Source organism: Rosa chinensis, chromosome 5 (genome assembly GCF_002994745.2).
Source record: "Rosa chinensis cultivar Old Blush chromosome 5, RchiOBHm-V2, whole genome shotgun sequence".
Lineage (NCBI taxonomy): Eukaryota > Viridiplantae > Streptophyta > Magnoliopsida > Rosales > Rosaceae > Rosa > Rosa chinensis.
In genome coordinates, this window is record NC_037092.1 from 7,312,383 (window position 1) to 7,333,867 (window position 21,485).

At 38.5% G+C, this 21,485-nt stretch overlaps 5 protein-coding genes across 5 annotated transcripts; 2 read left to right on the forward strand and 3 right to left on the reverse strand.

Annotated features, from left to right (window-relative positions):
• Positions 1 to 3,526: 3,526 nt before the first annotated feature.
• Positions 3,527 to 4,288, forward strand: LOC112203033 (protein DELAY OF GERMINATION 1). The gene has a single exon (XM_024344063.1). The coding sequence runs from the start codon at positions 3,527 to 3,529 to the stop codon at positions 4,286 to 4,288; it is 762 nt and encodes a 253-aa protein (XP_024199831.1).
• A 1,895-nt stretch (positions 4,289 to 6,183) lies between these two features.
• Positions 6,184 to 9,306, reverse strand: LOC121049520 (putative nuclease HARBI1). The gene is made up of 3 exons (XM_040507136.1): positions 7,111 to 9,306; positions 6,792 to 7,023; positions 6,184 to 6,710 (listed from the first exon to the last, which is right to left on the reverse strand). The coding sequence occupies exons 1-3, from the start codon at positions 7,222 to 7,224 to the stop codon at positions 6,262 to 6,264; spliced, it is 795 nt and encodes a 264-aa protein (XP_040363070.1). The 5' UTR covers positions 7,225 to 9,306; the 3' UTR covers positions 6,184 to 6,261.
• LOC112201550 (L10-interacting MYB domain-containing protein-like) lies at positions 7,905 to 8,950 on the reverse strand. Its single transcript, XM_040505695.1, has 2 exons — positions 8,651 to 8,950; positions 7,905 to 8,495 (listed from the first exon to the last, which is right to left on the reverse strand). Exons 1-2 carry the CDS (start codon positions 8,948 to 8,950, stop codon positions 7,905 to 7,907), a joined length of 891 nt encoding a protein of 296 aa, XP_040361629.1.
• Positions 9,307 to 12,985: 3,679 nt separating the features above from the next.
• LOC112164476 (CBL-interacting serine/threonine-protein kinase 20) lies at positions 12,986 to 14,958 on the forward strand. The gene is made up of 2 exons (XM_024300680.2): positions 12,986 to 13,100; positions 13,343 to 14,958. Exon 2 carries the CDS (start codon positions 13,465 to 13,467, stop codon positions 14,866 to 14,868), a length of 1,404 nt encoding a protein of 467 aa, XP_024156448.1. The 5' UTR covers positions 12,986 to 13,100; positions 13,343 to 13,464; the 3' UTR covers positions 14,869 to 14,958.
• A 3,129-nt stretch (positions 14,959 to 18,087) lies between these two features.
• On the reverse strand, positions 18,088 to 19,968 carry LOC112164475 (CBL-interacting serine/threonine-protein kinase 12). Its single transcript, XM_024300678.2, has one exon. It carries the CDS (start codon positions 19,863 to 19,865, stop codon positions 18,381 to 18,383), a length of 1,485 nt encoding a protein of 494 aa, XP_024156446.1. The 5' UTR covers positions 19,866 to 19,968; the 3' UTR covers positions 18,088 to 18,380.
• Between the last annotated feature and the right edge of the window lie 1,517 nt (positions 19,969 to 21,485).

The window sequence follows — 21,485 nt, forward strand, 5'->3', positions numbered from 1 at the left end:
ACGCAAACACGCTGGTCACCTGTTGTGCCATTGTCCACTTGTAATGCTGCTTATGCTACACTCCTAGCATATATCATATAACAACAGGCTCACTCCCAGGATCATCCTATTCAGTAAATTGGATTTGATGATGCAAGAGAGTTTACATCGAAGACTTTCGATGGGTATTGCATATCACTAGGACTGATGTTGGACATCATATTCCCATGAACACACCCAATTGGTCTCGCGAAAACGACTACGATGGTAGTTAGGACATTGATAATGCGCACCAATCTCCTTATATCCGCTTAGGGTGATGTAATATCTCGTGCAGTTATGCTAATTCGTCTACGACTTACCGCAACTCAATGTATCTTTGCATTACAACTAGTGACTGGGTACAAGTATTTCGTACTTACGCACATTTGAGTGAGCCATTTATGTGTCAATTGCGCTGCTACAGCACACTATGATAGGTCCTTACAGATGAATAGGCAACTACGTTGGATTTGAGATTCCAACAATCGTTCGCCACTTAATGCCCTTGCAAGGCGATCTCCGTACCGCTAGGTTTGTGAGTTGTCACTTTGATGAGACAGTCTTCCCGTCGTTAGGGGGAGATAAGAACACGAATGTTCAGCTGGAATGACATAAATTTTCGTGGTCTGTCTCCACTATGTCTCATCTTGGTCCCCACTAAAGTGATGAGATCACACATATCTACTGCAAACATGCCTACAAGAAATGACGTCCTTATGAGAGGACGTAGCGCCACCTACAAGGAGGTAGGCATGGTGCCAACACCAAAGAGAATGGCACTCTAGCGTTATAGGCCGTTGCCCCAGCTAGGATGCGTGGGAGGCCAGTGGGTTCGAAAGATACCTTGGCACAATCCAATCCTTTAATCATTGACACTCAAAATCCTTCTCATGAGAATCTTCTGGATTAAGGTTACCGTTGGGGGACGCCTCAACGTCAAAACCTATTCCTGAGAATATAGAGCTCTATGAAAATTACACTAGTGTACATGAGACGTGGGATAGAAACTTCATCATAATTGATTATGTAGTTGCGCATTTCATTGCGCATGAGTTTGTTGAGTCCGATGATATCGAAACACGCTCCGTTGATGAATGGATACCAACGTAGAGAAATTTGGCCTAAATGGAAAGATGCGATCCAGGATAAGATGGATTCTCTAACGAAGATGAAGGTTTTTGAGCTAGTGATGTCAACACCTCCTAACATAAAACTTGTTGACTAATGGGTCTTCGTTAGAAAGTGTAGTGAGAAAAAGAGATGGTAACCTCGCCTTATGGCACAAGGCTTCTCACTAAACGCCTTGGAATCGACTACGATGAGACATATTCTCTCGTAATGGATGTCATTGCACTCCACTACCCTATCAGTTTGGTAGTTTCTGAATAACTGAACATGCAGCTTACAAATGTGATCACTACGTATCTCTATGGAGATCTAGACACTGAATGTACATGAAGGTTTGTGGTGAACTTCATTTACCCAAGTCAAATAGCTTTAGACCACAGAGCGCATTTACAACAAGGTTGAAATGCTCACTAAAGTGACTACTTGATTGGGAAGGGATATGCCCACGCATTTCCATAACAAGTTTCGGATTCTATCGGGGTTCATGTTTGACATGATCTTCATTGGAAGCCCTTAAGGAGTTAAGGGAAACCGTTGAACACTTAAAATCTGAGTTTGAGATGAAGGATTTTGGGAAAACATGATTATGTCTCGGTTTGGAACTTGAGCATCGTATTGATAGATGCTTAGGCATTTTGACAAGGTCAAACCTTCAAGCACCCCCATGCATGATCGTCCGTAGTCTTGATCCTTAAAAGGATCGTTTTCGTCTAAAGGATGATAACGAAGATGCGTTAGAGGTAGAAGTGTCATACTTACGTACAATAGGTGTATTATTGTACTTAGCTCAATGCACAAGACTGGACATCTCATTTGCAGTGAACTTGTTAGTTAAGGTATACCTCTGCGCCAACGCAACGCCATTGGATTGGTGTAAAAGATCTCTTTCGGTACTTGAGATGTACGATTTCTATCCCTACAAAAAGATGATGGATTCGGACCTATCACACACCAGGAACGCCGCCAACACTGGTCTGCATCCATTATCCCCATCCCAAAACGACATGTGTTTTGGAAGGTTTTGCTGATGTTGGGTATCTCTTTGACCCACACAAAGGTCATTCCCAAACTGGTTATGTGTTCACCATGGGTAAAGACCGTGATATCTTAGAGGTCTACAGAATAGACCCTATTCGCTATATCTTCGAACAATGCAGAGATTATTGCTCTTCACGAAGTGGTTCGTGAATGTATATGAATTGGATCCATAGTTACGCATGTTCGAACAATTGTGGTTTGAAATCTACCATAGATGAGCCTACGAGCGTATAGGATAATGTTGCTTGTTTTGAACAAATGAAGCAAGGCTACCTCAAAAGCGACAACACCAAGCATAATCAGCAACAACAGACTCTCCTCAAGATCAAAGTGAACTAGGTTCAATTTGAGGACAGTGCGGCATACTTGCTCACTAAGTCATTACCTAAATTCCACTTTCGAGAAACATGTTGGTAGCATCATTTGCGGAAGTTATCCGAACTCCTATGACAGTAGTCATCAGGGGGAGATGCAGACATTAGGGGGAGATGTTTGCATGTATGGTCTCGAAACATGAAAGGTGTGTTGTTCACTTTTTCCCCTTTGACCGAGGTTATTTTTTGTCCCACAAGATTTTTGTTACTCGGAAAGTTTTTTAATGAGGCAATGAGGAGCACCATGTTTGGGCGACACAAGGGGGAGTGTTCAAGTAAATCCAGAATATGTGTCTGGCCCAAACTCTAGGTTACTTGACCTAGTTGTAATAGGGTTGCGAATTAGAGATATTCTCGATATTCATAGATATCCGATCAATTGTACGATATCTTTCCTTGTACAACTCTGATTCTATGTCTTGTAATCCTCTATATAAAGAGGCTCCTATTATTAATGAAAACACAACTCAATTCTCTCACAATTTTGTTTTTCCTTAAAAAAAATAAGATTAAATTGTTAAAATGTTCAGAAGTCAATAAAATTTCCAATTTAATTTTTTTTGGCAATCGCCAATTTAAGATTAAAATCAACCTTTTTACTCCACAAAGACACCAAGAGGACCTAAACACTTGTCTTGCCTACAAATTAAAAAACCCAGCCCTTCCATCATGGAACAACGAACAACAAACAAATCAAATTAAGTTTTTGGGTTCTCAATTGTGATGTGTCAATCTCCTCACCTAGGTGTCACGTGCATGAGATCAAAATCTGAGTCTATGGAGCTCGAGCTGCTGAAAACCAAGCGAGACTAGTCATCTCCATTTCTACGTGTCCTTCCAAAACATCATGAACATCCCTAACATACACCACCGCTTCAATTCTTTCCCTTCTTGTAAGGCAAAATATGTAATGCAAATACTTCTTTCTTTCACTGCTTCTCCACAATAAATCCCAAACCCTAAAAATGGCAAGCGGTGACAGAGAGGAATCCAAATGCTGCTTCAAAGAATGGATGACAACCCAAGAGGAAGACCTCTCGGAGCTTTTCCAAGCTCTCACCGTCGAGCCGGAAAACATAGACCAACTTAAACAGCTCGCCGAGAAGAGCATCACTCACTTCCAGGACTACATCAAAAGGCGTAACAAACTCGCCCACAAAGACATCTCTGCCTACTTTGCACCCAACTGGTGCTCTCCCTGGGAGAACTCTCTTCTCTGGGTCGCCGGCTGCCGCCCTTCCTTATTTTTCCGCCTCGTGTACGCCCTTAGCGGCTCGGAAGTCGAGTCCAATCTCACCGAGTTCCTCCTTGGCACGAAAGAGGGGTACCTCGGCGAGGTCATGAGCTCCACACAGCTTCTGATGATCAACGCCTTGCAGAGCAAGACAATAAGCGAGGAAGAGAGGCTGACGATGAAGCTGGCCGCTCTGCAGGAGGACATAGCGGACCAGCCGATTGCGATGATTGCGAAAGGGCTGAGCAAAGTTGGGGAGATGAACGGGGAGGTGGAAAAGGTTCTGGATAATCATGGTCGACAAATGGTCAAGGTTTTGGAGGAGGCAGATGGGCTGAGGATGAACACGCTTAAGGAGCTTGTGAAGATATTGAGTCCTCTTCAGGCAGTGGATTTTCTGGTGGCGAGTAAGAAGCTTCATCTCTGTGTGCATAATTGGGGAAGGCAGAGGGATCAGAAGCTTGGGAGGAAAGAAATCGATGAGGAATGTTAATTAGTTTGAACAAATTTTTTCTGTTTTATTGAGTATGTAATGTATCTACTTCTTAGAGAATATGTAATGTTGCAATTATATGTTAAATGAAATCTCTTACTACTTTTAACCGATTAGTACAGTATCTCTTTTTACTTCTTCATGTGTGGGCTTGAGTTTGATAACTTTGGTTTATGGTGTTGTACATGAAGACACGTACATGAATGATATTAATTATGAGTTTCGGATGTGAAATTTTTGTCACTCATTAATTTATTTATTTTTGGTCACACACTAATTTTTCTTTGTATGGTATGGTGTCTCTGGTAGAATATGTAGAATCTCAAATTGCAAATTAGACAAAATTGACTAAAATCTTCTACAATTTGCCTGGGGATCTTAGAAGATTTTGACGCTATTTCTAAGTGAGTTAGTTGTGAGTTTGCTATTACGATCCTAATTAGTTTTGGGTTTGTTAATTACTTGGATCCGGATCCTCTCCTAATCTCATTCCCCTCTTAACCTATCTAAGCTTTTATAGAGATTAAGACACCTTTCAAGTCTCATATCCAATGAGTTCCGTTCCCCTGGTCAGCAACTGACCATGGATCATTTGGTCAGTCACCGTCCGATTTCAATCAGATGGCTGACAAAACTCATCTCAGATTTCATCACTTATCTGTCAGCCGTCCGATTTCAATCAGACGGTGATTGACCAAATGATCCATGGTCAGTTGCTAACCAAGGGATCATGATTGCATATCCAATATCTCCTCAACATAAAAAGTTACTGATTTTACAAAATAACCCTTCTTTTTGTCCGTATTCTCCTATTCTCCTGTTTCAACTCTCTCTCTCTCTCCCTCTCCACCTTCCTCTGTTTTCAGATATGGTTCCAAGGTAGCCCACAGATTATATATTCCTTCCATTGATTATCCTACCTCCATCATCTATTCCTTCCATTGATTATCCTACCTCCATCATCTTCAAGAATACATGAATGAACAAGATTTTGCAACAACCACACAATTTTACAAACCAGTCATCAAATCAATCAACCTCCACCGTTGCAGTCATCATTCAACCTATTTCAAGATCTTGTTTTTCGGATAAGAACAAGATCATCTTGAAATTCAAATCTGAAATTTTTTCATGATAAAAATTGGGGAAGAGAAAAAGTGATAGAAATTGGGGAAGACAAAAAGAACAGACCAAAGGATAGTCTTAGCATCGAGGCTCCCAAATCTAGTTATAGGGGTTGTGGGAGAGAGGCAATTGCATCTTAAAGGTGAGTTATTTCTAGGGTTTGAAGGTAGAAACCAGAGGAGGAAAGTAAGGAATTGGGGGAGGTTGTGAAAATTAAATAGGTTTACTTTGCTGTTTGTAATCGGTCCTGAGTGAAGAAGAAGAAGAAGAAGAAGAAGAACTGGAAGGAGACTATGGCCCAGTTTGGGATTGCTATGCTGTGAGAAGAATCACTTCTGATATTGCTGCGAGAAGAATCACTTCTGATATTGCTGCGAGAAGAAGCAGCTGACGTGTTTGGTAAACTGTTTTTAAAAGTGCTGTGTGATCCAAAAGCAATTTCTTAGTGTTTGGTAACTTTATAAGTAAAAAGTGCTTTGGTTGGGTATAATTACCAAAATGGGCATAGATGATAAAAGATGCTACTAAAATACATAACTTTGTTTTCCAATTATGTAACTATACCAAATTAAAAAATTGATCATGTATTGTCCTTGTACACTAGTTCAAGTTATCAATGCATCACTTCCATCTCAATATATATATCAATTCTACAAATTATATAAGCAATTTTAGTTTTTTATAATTTGTTTGGTTATATATTTGCTTGGACCAAATAAAAAATTACCTTAAACCCTTAAATATTATACAAATGAGTTTAGAATATTACACAAAACATTCCCCCACCATGGTCAATGGGAAACATTACACAAAATGTATTAAGGTCAATACAAATTTGTAACTAAATGCTAAGTAGATGCATTCATTAGACTTTGTGCAATTGTATTTCTTAACACCTCCATTTCTTGTCTTCCCGGACCATCTTCTTCAAAAGCATTGTCTTCCATCTCTTCATTAATCTCTTCAATTGAGTAATTTTCACTTTCATCAAAATCAGGATCTTGTTGAGCATATCTTCTTATGTAGTTATGAATAGCCATTGTAGCAATAACTATTTTCACTTGTTTATCATATGGAAAGCTTGGCATATCACGTAAAATACTCCACTTTTTTTTCCACACCCCAAAAGTGCGCTCAATAACACTCCTAAGTGAAGAATGTGCATGATTAAAAATTTCTTTATGACCCGCCGGTTCATCACCTCTACGAAAATGTGGAAGGTGATACCGCTCACCTTTATAAGGTCCTAAAAAACCTTTCATTTGTGGGTATCCGGCATCCACCACATAATATTTTCCTGAAATGATTAATTATAATGAATGATCGATTACGATATAATTTAGGATTATTATTTGTGCAATCTAGGTATAAAACGTACCATTTGGGGGTTTAGGAAAATTCGATCGAGGATTACGAAAAGCCGATAAGAATACTCTACTATCATGTGCAGTGCCTTCCCACCCTGCACATGCAAATGTGAATTGCATGTTGAAGTCGCATATAGCCAAAATATTTTGGGTCGGTGTTCCTTTTCGGCCAATGTATGGCACTTGATCACATGGAGAAATCGAAGCTTGAACATGAACACCATCAATAGCACCAATACAATCCTACAAATTATTTTTAAGTTTGTATTAAAAAAAGGCTAGTAATTGAGTTTATATAAATAGAGCAAAAAATCAAAACATTATACATACCTTAAAATGAGGCATGTATCTTGAGTCATTTAGAATTTCATTTGAGATGCTCGTAAATTCAGGATCCTCTGGCTTTATGAGTACTTTCGCCATATTATAGAAAATGTTGAGCATTATATCAAAATATCTACTAATTAACCGTCTCACCGGAACGTTGAAAACGTTCTTGTGTATTCCTATTAGTTTGACCTTGTCCCAAAATATAGAGAAACATAGCTAACATTTCAGCGGGACTTATGTTTTTTGAACCCTTCAACACCTTTTCAACATCATTCAATAGCATTAAGAAGCAGTACTTATCCATCCTAAATTGGTTATAACACCTACTTTCATTGCCTTCTAACACTTCCATTAACCAAATATAACCTGTTTGAGAGCTTGTCATGCATGGCGTTTTCATAATGTACTTTTCGAGATAAACTTGGATGAGACGACCACATACACATATAATTTGGTCTATCTCCTCCTCATCTCCGGAAGTGTCCATACTTTACGGAACAAACCTGCAATGACATTAACAAGGACAAACAAGCACGACTAATTAAATTTGTTAACTGATTAAGTAGAATAGCAAGCAAACATATTAAGGGAAACTTCATTAATAAAAAGAATAAACATCTTATCCAAGTAGCAGTAAGAAAGAAATATCATTCTTGATAAAGTACTAGTAACATAAGAAACAACAAGCAAACATAAAAAAAAAAAAGATGACAAAGGAAAAAAAAAAGGAAGAAGAAGCAAACTGGTCCAAAGTACCATCACCCCTACTAAAGAACAGCCTATTATCTCTTTTTTTACAAAGTGGAATCAACCTTTTTCTGATTAAGAATCAGAAACTGCAGCTTAAGATCAGGATCTGTCATAACTGAAAACATCTCTCGCTTCTCTTGAGAGCAAAACAACTCCGTTGCAAACCACCACAGCTTGGTACCAGTTTCTGCTCCTGGTAAACTTGCAACAACTTGCATCACCTCCTGAATACTAGTTCCTTGTGAACTTGTATGAACTGATGTCGCTGTACTCCTACTCTCAACTACCTCAACAAGACTATCAATTTGTTTATACAATTTCACTGCACCTCCCACCTTTCCTTTCTTCCCCTTTGGCCCTCTCACAACTCCTTTGTCCTTATTACCTTTTGCTGGTCTGTCCTCATTTGTTCTCTTTTTCCCCCTTTCTTCATTACCTAGCTCAGGATCCTCCTCATCATCGACAGAAATAACATTTAACTCAGAATCCTCCACAACCTCTTCAACATCTATACTAGCTGAAGGAATCATGACACAATGGCCTAGAGCTGAGGTACCCTTGAACATATTATCATAAATGTCCATCATGTCAGGACTAATTCCCACATCGCGAAATTTGCGATACTCTGGATTTTCCTGCATAAAATAAGATTTTTACATGTAAGAATATTGATTTCACAGTAATAAAATAGAATTCTTACTTTTAAAAACTGAATTCATACTTTAAAAAAAAATTAACAGCAAAAGAAACAAGCAAACAATTGAAGAAAACCCAATTGAAGCAAACAAGCAGGATCCCATCCAATACCAGTTTCCTTATGCATTAGAGAACACCACAATTTCCAATCATTTTTAAGCGAATCCCACTTGTTTTTCAATTGGCTTTTATCATAGTCCCTTCCGGTTAACTTTTTAAAGGCTTCAACAACATTAGACCATCCCTTTTTATCAAAATGAGTACCTGGTCTGTTTCCCTTTGCCACTTCCTTAACAGCTATATCACAAAATGTTGCTACTATTTCATCAGGCCATGTGGCCTTTATTTTTCCACTTCCCTCAGTTTCAGTAACGGTAGATTTCTTCTTTCCCATCTGTTTTGTGTGATGGGAAAGAAAAAAAAAACAAAACAACTCAGACCAAATATAGTTCATGGTAATGCTAATAAAACAATTAAATCTGTCAGCCACTTCACCAAACAGACTACAATGGAAGATCAGAGGAGAATCCAATAGACTTTTCCAGGCCCTAAGGTATTATGTACGTAATGTAATCACATGTAAACAATGCAAAAGATTTGTAATAAAACAAAAAAACAAAAAAAAGATGCATAAATATTACACACTTGAACATAATTCTAGTACAAAGTTAAGAATTATCACTCAGATGAAGAGTTGTATATATGCAATTCGCCATCCATTTGCCACAGGAAGTCAAATTCTAAAGCATACCTTCAGAATTTAAATTATAATGTCAAAGAAAGGTACTGGAAAATGTAGTCGAGAAAAACAAAATGACCTAAAAGTTATCATGTTACCATAAACTAGCTTGAGAACAGGAAAAGAGTGATGAACTAAAACCAAAATTTGACAAACATTGGTTAGTAAATAAGTTATCGTTTGTACCTGTTGGAAATCAAAAGCTAGGATTAACAGATGTTTGAATTCCCACAGGTCTTGCTGAGCACATGACCCAAGTGACCTGGTCATAGTACACGACCACAAAACACAATTCAGTTGAAATACTTCAGAACCACAATAAAGAGTAATTCCAACAAAAACAGGTTACAGAAATAAGTACCTATTGCTCAAATCGATTTAACTGTATAACTAGTGGTGATAATTCAAAAGATGGAAACCATACTGGGTCACATGCCTAATTTAGGATAATAATAAAAAAGACCCCGAAACTCAACAATGCAACCTCAAACTTAAATCCAGCAGAGTATTAAGGATAATATCATGCATTGATCTGCAGAAAAATCAAACCACAAGCCCCAAACCAAACATTTGCCTAAAGATTTACTATTTCATTTGAAGTCCATAACATTTAGTAGCAGTCCTGCTGGTTTCTAGCAGCATCGCAAGTTCACCGGTTTAAGGTTTTTGGTTTCTTTCCAGAGAGAAAAAGGGAAAAAGAAAATTAGGGCTCTTCAGTTTCTTGGTTTTGGGTTTTGGTGTTTGATGGTTTCTGATATAAGGACGATGATAACAAGGAATTCAGAGTAGAAAACAGGGTTCAGGGGACAGAGGGTAACATTTTTCCTATCCAGAAACAAGTCTCAAACAGTCAACAACATTCTGAAAAAAGATTCATTATACAGCTACAGGCTTTATAAAATTCCCTGTGCAAATTTCTCACTAATTTTAGCAAACCAACAGAGAAAAGTTAACTAAATATTAATTGATCGGATTAATTTTTATTTATCAAACTGTTATTCGGAATGGTCTTTGAAATACTCTATTGCTTTGCTTTTAAGGTTTACACAAATTGTGGCATATATATGTACTCGTGCCATGCATTCATGTGTTGTGTCTTTGTCGAGCTCATATCGTGAGAAAGATCATTGATTGTGAGAACAATAGTCAAGCTCAAATGGCCTACAAAATGAAAGTAATCAAAAGACTAATAAATTAATATTCTTTCTCTATTTGTAATCGTTTCTTTCATCTGGTATTCTAGTAGTGGTTCACATGAAACAAACACATATATACATATAGGGTGCGTTTGGTGTTAGATTAAGAGGGGTTAATCAATCATATCAGCTGGGACATGTTGAGTGATTTATTAGTGCTTCCACTACGGCGACTCTTGTTTTCCGAAGATGAAGTATTCTGTATTCTCGGGGTGTGTAAACCAAGACCAAGACTGAGGCCAAGTTCGATTGATATAAATGTCTAGTCTTCTAATGGTAATGGTATGTCTTGATTTCCAGGAAAGAGGTAAAAGGAAAACAAAAAATCTTCGTTGAACGTACAAAGACGCGTGATAATAAACTATAAAGATCTAAGAACAAAAATCTCAAATCTAACCAAATAGATCTAAGAACAACCAAACAGATCAAGCAACCAAGCATACGCCCTAAATCAAGCATACGCTCAAAACCTAAGAGCATCTTCAGCAGACTCTCTATTTTGACTCCTTAGCTATTTTGGAGAGCATGTTTAGTTTTTTATATATTTTAACAGCTGCACCAGACTCCTAAGTGGCTCTCCATTATAACTTTTAGCTATTTCGCTCCTAAATATAGAGAGCGAGATGAGGCTCTCTATAATTTATAACATTCCTTTTGAGTTATTTTATGTAATTTTTAAATACATTTAAACTATTTAACCTTCCTTTAAAAAATAATATGAATTCAAAACTAGTTATAATAGAGAGCATTGATGCAGACGTATTTCTAAAGTGGCTAGCCAAAATGACTTTTTAGTTACTATGGCTAAAATTTGACTAAAAAATGGCTAGCATTGATAAAGATGCTCTAAGAACAACCAAACATACCCCCAAAATCAACCAAACAGATCTAAGAACAAAAATCTCAAATCTAAAACCAGATAAAGATAATTCTGTAAAAGAGTTGGTATGAGGTTTTACCTTTTAGAATTGGAGAACGATGCTGCACTACCAAGTTTTTGAAGAAGACCAAAAGAATGCTTCAATACTTGACCGTAGAGAGGGAAGGATGGGAAGACAATCAGAAATAGCTCCTCTCGTATTTCTGATGATGCTTCTCAAAGACGAAGGGAGGAGAAGTAGAGGGCTTCTCTCCCAATTTGTGCCGATGAGGATTAGGGTTAGGGATTTGACGGCAAAGAAAGGAGCAGCAGAGGAGAACGATAGAGAGGGAGCAATCGCATCTGCAATGAACGGAAGAGATAAGGCTGCTGGGTTCAGTGTGATTTTTAGGAAAGAATGAGGGCAAAATAGACAGTTCAAAATTTTCATTTAAACCCTCCGTGTTTTTTCGGAGAGCTTCCGCAGAATCAATTTTGCAAAGCAGCAATTTGCTGCTTCTCCTAAACTAGCTTTTCAGAGAATTGATTCCCTCAAAATCAGCTTTAGCACATACATGGTGTTTGATAAATTTAGGCCCAAAATCACTTTTAGGCTCAAAAGCAGGTTGGGAATCAATCCCAAACTGGGCCTATGAGAGATAGGCACTGCACGTGAAGGAAGAGAAGAATATGGGACATAAAAAATAGTAAAAGGTAAACTAAAAATCATAGACCATTAGATTAATTAGAGCCACGTGTCCAAATCTTGTGAAAAGCTGAGGCAGGTTAGGAGGGGGAAGGTGCTCAGGAGCCTAATTACTTTGGAGTCAAAGGTTTGAATACATTTAGCCCTTTTATCGTCGGTAATAGTTTTCAGTCTTTTGTCATGACGTCAGTACTCAGTAATAGTTTACGAAGCTTTCATCGATAATAGTTTTCGAAAGACACCTTCACCTTCTGCCAACACATGTCCGTCGGGCAAAGGATTTCTTAAATAAAACTTCGAAGACTCGTTGGTATCCTTATAAGGCCTTGCAATGGGCTTCTTGATGGCTCGAACTCTGCTTGATGGGCATTGAGTGATCCAAATGACAAACCCAAAACCCTGTCTTGCTACCTTCGTCGTCACCTGAGTTTTTTGATTTATTCTTGATTTCAGGACTGTCAGGAATGATAACAGGAAAGAATGCTATCTATACAGAGTAACTGGATCACCCCCACCATCACATAATGCCTTTAAGAGACAAAGATATATAGATATCAGATTGGACTTTGGGGTTGATATTTTGTGGGCAAGCCACTAACTGAACTCATTCCATTTGGCACCATTCTCTGAGTGGACCAATTTTAATCACCTTCCACCGCCACAACCTCTCTCATTCTCTTCCACTGTATCAACTTTGTGGCCAGCAATTGGATCATGTAGGTCACACCGGATTACCCACATGGCATCCACATGGATTCCTTCCTTGGCTCAAGTTCAATGATAGTTAGCATTGTGGTCCAAATTGGACAAACTGTTTGAGACTCAATCTCAACCAGTAGTCCAGATTGGTGTGAGTGAGATTCTAGTAAGTGTAACTTTCTTCTCTTATAATAGCAAAACCACCAACTGTCTATTACTATACATAGCAGCTTAAATCAGGTCCAGTACTCCTTAACAGAGAACATAATATAGTGCTGCTATTTTTACACAGAGAGCAAGACAGCCTGGTGCTGTGAATATTGTTCTATTAAGAGAATGTTCGGGGTAGGCTTCTTGTTGATATTGCATCGTGTTTCCTTTCGCAAGGGATTTTCTCATGAAGCCATATGGCATGGGTTGAAATCTTTTTGCATTGATTTTGCATTCACAAGGGATTTCCCTCATCCTGCCTTTTGGCAAGCATGAGTTGAATTCCTTGTGTCCCCACGCTTTGATTTCTTTCTCCATTTTAGTGTTTAATACATAATTTAATTTACTTTTTTCTTCATTTGTATAAATGTGATCAGCATGGGAGACATCGAAGGTGTAATGCAATCGAGTGAACATTTTCCTTGATTGCTCGTCTTAATCTTGTTTCGTTTTCACCATCTGTTTCTGTGGTGAAAAGGGAAGCAAGGTTGGTATCAAAATGTCCAATATGGAGAACAAGAAAGGAAACATATTGATGCAGAAGTACGAGCTGGGGCGCCTTCTCGGGAAAGGTACATTTGCAAAGGTTTACCATGCTCGAAACATGAAGACCGGCCAAAGTGTTGCCATTAAGATCATAGACAAGGAGAAGGTGCAACAAGTGGGATTGATTGATCAAATCAAGCGTGAAATCTCTGTGATGCGCCTTGTTAGGCACCCCAATGTTGTTCAGCTCTATGAAGTGATGGCCAGCAAGACCAAAATCTACTTTGCCATGGAGTATGTGAGAGGTGGTGAGCTCTTCAACAAGGTTGCCAGGGGAAAGCTCAAGGAAGACATGGCTAGAAAATACTTTCAACAGTTGATTGGCGCAGTTGATTACTGCCACAGCCGCGGAGTTTATCACCGTGACATCAAGCCAGAGAATCTCCTGGTTGATGAGCATGGTAACCTCAAGGTTTCAGATTTTGGGCTGAGTGCATTGTGGGAGTCGAGAGGTCAAGATGGTCTGCTGCACACAACTTGTGGAACTCCTGCTTATGTAGCACCAGAAGTGATCAACAAGAAAGGTTATGATGGTGCCAAGGCTGATATATGGTCATGTGGGGTTGTCCTTTACGTTCTTTTGGCAGGTTTTCTTCCATTCCATGACACAAATCTCATGGAAATGTACAGGAAGATCAGCAGAGGAGACTTCAAGAGTCCGCAATGGTTCCCTCCAGAGGTTCGTAAGCTTCTTGCACGGATTCTTGATCCAAATGCCACCACGAGAATAAGTGTGGACAAGATCATGGAGAACAGTTGGTTCAAGAAGGGGTTTAAGCACATTGATGGCGCCCCATTACCGATTCCAGGTGATCCAAACACATCTATCACTGATGTGCATTCTGCTTTTGGATCACCAGACAGTTCTGAAAGCAGTTCTAATAGGAAACCAGCAATTACTACTGCAGCAGCAAGCCCCATGAAGCCAACTAACTTCAATGCCTTTGACATCATATCTCTCTCACCCGGATTTGATCTATCCGGTTTGTTTGAGGGTGATATAAAGCAAAGATCATCACAGTCACGATTCACCACTACAAAACCAGCCTCTACTATTGTTTCAAAATTTGAAGAGATAGCGCAGATGGAGAGATTCAGATGCATGAAGCAGGACGGAACTGTCAAGTTGCAGGGCAGCAGGGAAGGAAGAAAAGGGCAGCTTGGTATTGATGCTGAGATTTTCGAGGTCACGCCTTCGTTTTTTGTTGTGGAGGTGAAGAAAACAGCTGGGGACACATTGGAATACATGCAATTCTATGACCAAGATTTAAAGCCCTCTCTTAAAGACATAGTATGGACTTGGCAAGGAAATGATCCACAGCAACAACATCAGCCAGCAACCCAAGTTATTTCTTAGGCTTTTCGATATCTTGATACATGCTAAACTGTGTATTAACTAATTCTAAACATTTGTATCTATGTTTCATTACATTTTCAGGGTTTTTAATCTTTTTTGTCTTTTTTGTATGTTGTGTTTGTCCTCTCTTCTGAATTCGAGAGATCTAAATGTAAGAAGGTACTTCACAAATAATATGGTTTCAAATATTTGTAAAAGGAGATGCCGTGGTAAGGTTCAAACCATACAATGGTAACCTCTGGAAGTTTAATTTCCGCATAGATGGACAAAGGCACAAAGCTGGACAGTTATGAGGTATCAACACATGAAAAAAGAAGCAAATTTAGTGGGGGTATCTAAAATCACATGATCATGAATGTCCTGGTGTTAACTGTTAATACCTTACCAAATTTAGTGGCAACTAGGCCTTTCAAGTTTTATCAGTAACATGTCTCCCTATATGAGCATTAATTAATATCTAAATTCACGTTCTCTTGTTCTTGGTACCACTAACTCGTTTGGCTCACGGATTAGAGAATTGGAAAAGAAATTCCCTTCCCATGAAATGAAATCCTGCCCATTAGATATGCGTTTCCCTTCCCTGGGGAAAATTGAATCGCCTCCATTCCGCGAACCAAAATGATACACTACTGAAGATTTAAGCTGGTGGGCAGAAGTTTCAACTACACCAGAGTTTCAGTGCTGAAATAGCCCACATTTTTGACAGAGATGCATAGACAGCAAGAAATAGCAGTATAATTAATCTAAACACTAAATGAGTATGATAGGGTTGGCAAGCTCCTGGCTCAAAGAAAGCATTGAGCAATTTGTGGTTTTCATTTTATTTAGTCATATTTCATTATTATTTTTTAATAATTTTGCTTATTATTCACAGTCAAGTTTCTGCACATTATATATATGTTGAAGTCCTGGTTTCAATAAAATTCCTGCATTTCATAATATAGAATAACTGAATAAGTACTAACTAATAACTGCCACAAAATATGAAACGCTTCAATGACAATCAAACTAGCATCTGTTGCTGTCACTCTATATCTAATTGTTTCTATATTGTTCACCCAATTGGTCCACGAACAACACTAAATTGCAGAAAGGAAAATGATGTTTCAGATGACAGTGAATCAGTGATGTACTACTGTATGTGACTTGGACTTAGCTGAGCTAATAATGAAAGCTGAGTCACCCTATGCTTTGACCCAATTGGCAAAAATCTAGGGCCACTCAAACTGATACACAAATTTTCTTATCATATTTCAGCCAAAAAAAAAAAAAATTTCTTATCATATAATTCGCAAAAAGAACTCTGAGTCCAACCTAAACCAATCCAAAAATGAAAGAAGATATAAAGGAGAAGATTGATACCTACCATAAGATATAAAGCAGAAGTGAGACCTACCAGTCACTTCCTCAATTATTGTTGGAACGGAGAGACTGGAGGTAGAGAAAAGGCAGCCAAGTAATAACATCTGTAAAGCCAAACCATACAGATTATAGTTGTAAGTTTTTGTCAAATAAAAACAACTTAGTTTCTTCTGCGCCTAAAAAAGGCTAAGATATCATATTCATATCCAATCCTTGAGGATCTCTGCAGTTTTTGGTCCAACAATGACCTTTTTTTCCTTTCCTGATTCTTCTTTTACACGTCTCTGCATGTGGAATTTGCTTCGTATTTTTGTCATGGAAATGGAAACTTGTACCAGTCAGTCAGTCATTCACTACCAGTTTTTTGTAGATTCGCATGCGTAATATAGATAGATCTAGTCACATGTTTAACTAACGTATCTAAGTTTCTTCTTATTAGGATAGTTAACTGTCTGCGGCCTCAGATTCTTTATTAACTCTTAAAATTAACCACTGGTCATGGTCGGGGTCGTGGTAGCTCCTGGTATTGGTAAAAGAGAAATGCTAACAATTTTCTCATCTCTACCTTGTTCATGGTCGCAAGTTTGAAACTATTTGCTTTTTAGTAACTTTTTAATATAAAACACTTTTTTTTTTTCAAATAACTTTTACCAAAATAATTGGATGATTAAACGAGTTGTGAAAATAGTCTATTTTTAGACCGCGAATAATAAAGGAAGATGCTAGCATTTCATATTACGTATGAGGATTTTCTTATTATTACTCTAAGCAAAAAGAGGCATATGTGTGATGGATCAGTAAAATGACCGAGTGCTAAGGTTCAAAGCTCTATTACCATAAAAACAACATTTGAATTAGTCAGCTTATCAATGTCCACCAGTTTTAGCATACAAATTTGAAAGGCAAATCAAACGAACCGACCCAAATTCGATTTTTCTATAACAATTTTAGTTATGTCCATGCAAACATATAATCCTATATTTGTGGACGGCAAACAAAAGAAGACAATTCCCTCACAAGACTGAAAATTGAGACGTGCATATTTTACTAATACGACGACTTCTGTTGCAGACGTCAGAACCCCTTATTCAAAACTGAAGAAAACAGCTCCAGAATTCGACAAAATGAGAATAATGCCAAAAGGGCAAAAACTTGTTCACCAAATATAACTGGTAGTTTGCCATCACAAACAAACAGAATTGAAAAAAATAAAAAATAAAGGCAAATTCCAAGCAAGCCAGAATCAGTAATACAAAGATCAAGTAGCCACAACAGCTCAATGTGTTCTTGGTTTTCAAGATGACCTTAACCAAAATGTGTCCATGCCTTTACCCAATCTCATCTCACTGAAGTCTGAACTGTGTCTTCAATTTTGCCCAAAAAGAAAAGACAAAAGACTCTTGTATACTAATTTTTTTTGGAAATGATCTGGTATACTAAATTTGAATGCAAAATTATGCAGTTATGAAACAAACAACATACTATTAGATTTTTCAAGATTTCAGACATCCCTAACTGGTATACATCCAAAAGTTTCCAGCACTTACTGACACCCTTCCTGATGACCATAATTGCACCTAATTTAGGTGATGAATGAAACTGACTTCTCCATGCCTCTCATATGAAAACAAACGTTTCACCTAAACATGGCACTAAATAGAAAAGAAGGAAAATGGAAAACCCAACAAAATGCAACTCAGCACCTACATTTTGCATTCTCACAAGAAGAAGAAGAAGAAGAAGAAAAACCAGATTACCAAAAAATGCCACAAAGAGCAGCAAACATTATAAAACCCATTGGCTAAATGAATCGGTAGCAGAAAGAGTAAAAATTTGTCAATTCTTAAAGCTCAGGTATCCAACGAATTTATGTTAGTATGAAGTAGAAGAAGCTTAATGTAAGCATATACAATCATCCATCCACCAAAATTCCGAGATAAACTAGAGAGATGTGCATTCCATTCTCTGTAATTCTAATCTAGGCTCTCTTGATAAACGAACAGGAAATACAATAACATAGAAGTAATATCTAGAGCTCGCCTATTCCCAAAACAAAATAAATCAACAACAAAGGAGGAAACTTTACAGAGGCCTCACTTAGCAAATTAGAGAAGAGACAGGAAAATTACCCAATTCCATTCTCTTCCTCCTTATTCAGTATCCGAAGGTAGATGATGAACTGAAGACGGAGAACCTACTGAAACAACCGAACCTCCTGAAGCAAGAGAAGCAGCAGCAGAGTCCTCAATCATCAAATTCTGCAACCCGGGTCTCAACTCTGAATTACAAAACTGCTCATACTCTGTTCTGTCCCCTGCTTTCTTCTTCACTTCAAGCACCACCAACGACGGTGTCAACTCGAATATCTCAGCCGCAATCGTCAGCGGGCCCTTCACACCCTCTCTAGACCCTTCCATGCTCACCCTGCAATCCTTCTTCCTCACCGAAAAGCTCACCACTTTCGCAATCTCCTCCAATTTCGATATTATCTTATCAACCGGAGCGCCCGACACAAACCTAGCCTCCTCCCCGCGTTCCTCAAACAAACCAGACAAATCGAACCCTGGCGAAAACGAAATTATATCAAACGCATTCAAACTCGCCGGTCTCGGCAAAGATGTAAGCTTTCTCCTGGTCTCAAATTCGGCCTCAGACTCCGACATACACGACTGATCAGACATCACCGAGCTGGCATCACTATCATCCTCCTCATCCTCATGAACATTACATAACCTATCATCGTGGTCAATGTAAAACTTAATATGCTTAAAACCCTTCTTAAACCACCGATTCTCCATCACCTCCGCAATGGTAATCCGAGTATTGGGATTCGTATCCAAAAGCTTAGTGAGCAACCTCACAAGCTCGGAGCTGAACCACCTCGGACACCGAAACTCTCCCTTGTAAATTTTCTTATACATGGCCATGACATTGTGGTCATGGAAAGGCAAGTACCCGGCCATGAGCACAAATAAAACCACTCCACAGGACCAAATATCCACCTTGGCTCCGTCGTACCCCTTCCGGCCAAGAACCTCCGGCGCCACGTACGCCGGGGTCCCGCAAAACGTGTGAAACATGCCGTCCTGCCGGATTTCGTCGGAGACGGCACTCAACCCGAAATCGGAAACTTTGAGATCTCCGTTCTCGTCCAGGAGTAGGTTCTCGGGCTTCAAGTCGCGGTGGTAGACCCCGCGGGCGTGGCAGAATCCGACGGCGGAGATTAACTGCTGGAAGTACTTTCTAGCAACCTCCTCTTTGAGGCGGCCCTTGGCGACCTTGTTGAAGAGCTCGCCGCCGCGGACGTACTCCATGACGAAGTAGATCTTGGCCTTGGTGGCCATTACTTCGAAGAGCTGGACGATGTTGGGGTGGCGGACGCGGCGGAGGATGGAGATCTCGCGTTTGATGTGGGCGATCAAACCGCCCTTCAGGATCTTCTCTTTGTCGATCACCTTAATGGCGACGCCCTCGTCGGTCTTGATGTTGCGGGCGTGGTACACCTTCGCGAAGGTCCCGTGCCCGAGGAGCTTCCCGATTTCGAAGCGGCCCAGGAGGAGCGGGTTGTTCTTCGTCTTCGACGGGTTGGAGGCTGCGGCGGAGGAGACGGCGCCGTTTTGGGTGAGCTCAGCCATTCCTGACGGCGGAATGGGGTGCCCCGTCGTTAATGAGATTTGTGTTGTGTTTTTTTTTTTTTTTTTTTTTTGAGCGGTGTTAAGAGTATTGTTTGTTTGTTTTACACAGATGCTCTTTTATAGTAAGGGGAATATACCGCCCTTCTCCTCCACTAGTTTTTCTTTTTATTTATTTAATTTTAATTTTATCATATGTGTTTTTTTTTTTTTTTTAGTTAGTTAAATGTTGTTGCCAGGTATGTAGGTAGAGACGTTTGCAAAATATATAGGAAGAAAAATCTTGGGGGATGTCTACGGTTTGAATTTTAAACCTTTTTTTATCTTAATGCCTAGATCTTCCTAATGATTTTGTTACTCTATACGGTAACTAGGTTAATAATAGGAAGTTATGAAAGAAAGGCTATGACTATTTTGTTGTATATTGAGATCTTTGTTTCAGAAATAATGCACGTTTTGTGTTTTGATAGGTTTAAAGTTTAGTTTTGGCGTGTTTCGGTTTTTCTTAGAGTATACGGAATGTAATAATTCGTTTTTATGTATCTAATTTTTTTAAAAAAAAATAGTTGAAAAAGAAAGATTTCTAAATATGTCATTATGAGGTGTTTGAAATTTAAAGCGTTATTTTCAATTACTAAATGCATATGCCTTAATATTTGAATAGTTTTGGCACTTGTCAAACAAATAGGTGCCTCCAGAATTATCATTATCGAGATTTGCTTTTTTCTAATTGGAGTCTTAGGGTTTATCGAGCTTATGCAAACACAAGAAGATCTAATAGAGTTTATGTGCTCATCTCCACTTACCCTTAACTACATCTTGCACTGCTTGAGAGATTAAATTTTAACGTTCATTTCTCTAATGAAATATACAAATTTTTTTAACGAGTCAAAGTTTTGTGAGTTTCTCCATGTTGATTGTTGAGATACTAAAATGAGTTAACATCAGAGACATTGCATAGAATGATTAGAATAAGTTATTTTCGTACCATTATTTTCATTGTGTTACTGTTTTTCTTGCATCATTAGTCTTGATCGTTAATTGTGCGCACCATCTTGTGATATGAATGCAATATTATAAGGGCGTTATATCTACATTATAAATTCATAGTCGTCCAACTTCCTAGTGTTTACAAGCAACTTACCAACAGATGTATTAAAATTAATATGATTGTTTAACTATCAATTTAACCTTATTATTATGCTCGTGGTCACAAACTGCTCGCACAACATTTTTGTTGGCGTCAATTTTTATGTAAAATGCTATTGTCATAACGGGACAACATTATATTCTAAGAGAAAAAAAATTAGAGACCACTATACTAATTAGTTGCTGATAGTGACTTAATACTTAGATTAATGAGAAGTAGTCTCACTAATCTAATCACTAACTTATCATCAAAACTAATAGTCATACTCTTGTACGATCAAACTTTCATTGTAAACGTATAAGTGTGAAGACATGTTATCATTACAAGTTTACAACTGTAAATCTTACGCGTTGAAAGAACTTGTCTTTTTGTTAGAAAACAGAGAAGAATTTTATTGGACCAACACGATAAAAAGAGATGCATAAGAGGCTTTTGTAATCGGCCCTTATAACTTTAATTTCAAGCGCTCTTTC

What these genes read in the sequence shown, in the direction of transcription:
- LOC112201550 (XM_040505695.1), bottom strand. Translation starts at nt 8,950, where the DNA reads ATGGGAAAGAAGAAATCTACCGTTACTGAAACTGAGGGAAGTGGAAAA. An exon ending in CTGGTATTGGATGGGATCCT is followed by an intron (nt 8,496 to 8,650) that starts GCTTGTTTGCTT and finishes TATTTTATGCAG; the next exon opens with GAAAATCCAGAGTATCGCAA.
- LOC121049520 (XM_040507136.1), bottom strand. Translation starts at nt 7,224, where the DNA reads ATGCTCAACATTTTCTATAATATGGCGAAAGTACTCATAAAGCCAGAG. An exon ending in GATACATGCCTCATTTTAAG is followed by an intron (nt 7,024 to 7,110) that starts GTATGTATAATG and finishes AATAATTTGTAG; the next exon opens with GATTGTATTGGTGCTATTGA. An exon ending in TTTTCCTAAACCCCCAAATG is followed by an intron (nt 6,711 to 6,791) that starts GTACGTTTTATA and finishes TAATCATTTCAG; the next exon opens with GAAAATATTATGTGGTGGAT.
- LOC112164476 (XM_024300680.2), top strand. Translation starts at nt 13,465, where the DNA reads ATGTCCAATATGGAGAACAAGAAAGGAAACATATTGATGCAGAAGTAC.
- LOC112164475 (XM_024300678.2), bottom strand. Translation starts at nt 19,865, where the DNA reads ATGGCTGAGCTCACCCAAAACGGCGCCGTCTCCTCCGCCGCAGCCTCC.
- LOC112203033 (XM_024344063.1), top strand. Translation starts at nt 3,527, where the DNA reads ATGGCAAGCGGTGACAGAGAGGAATCCAAATGCTGCTTCAAAGAATGG.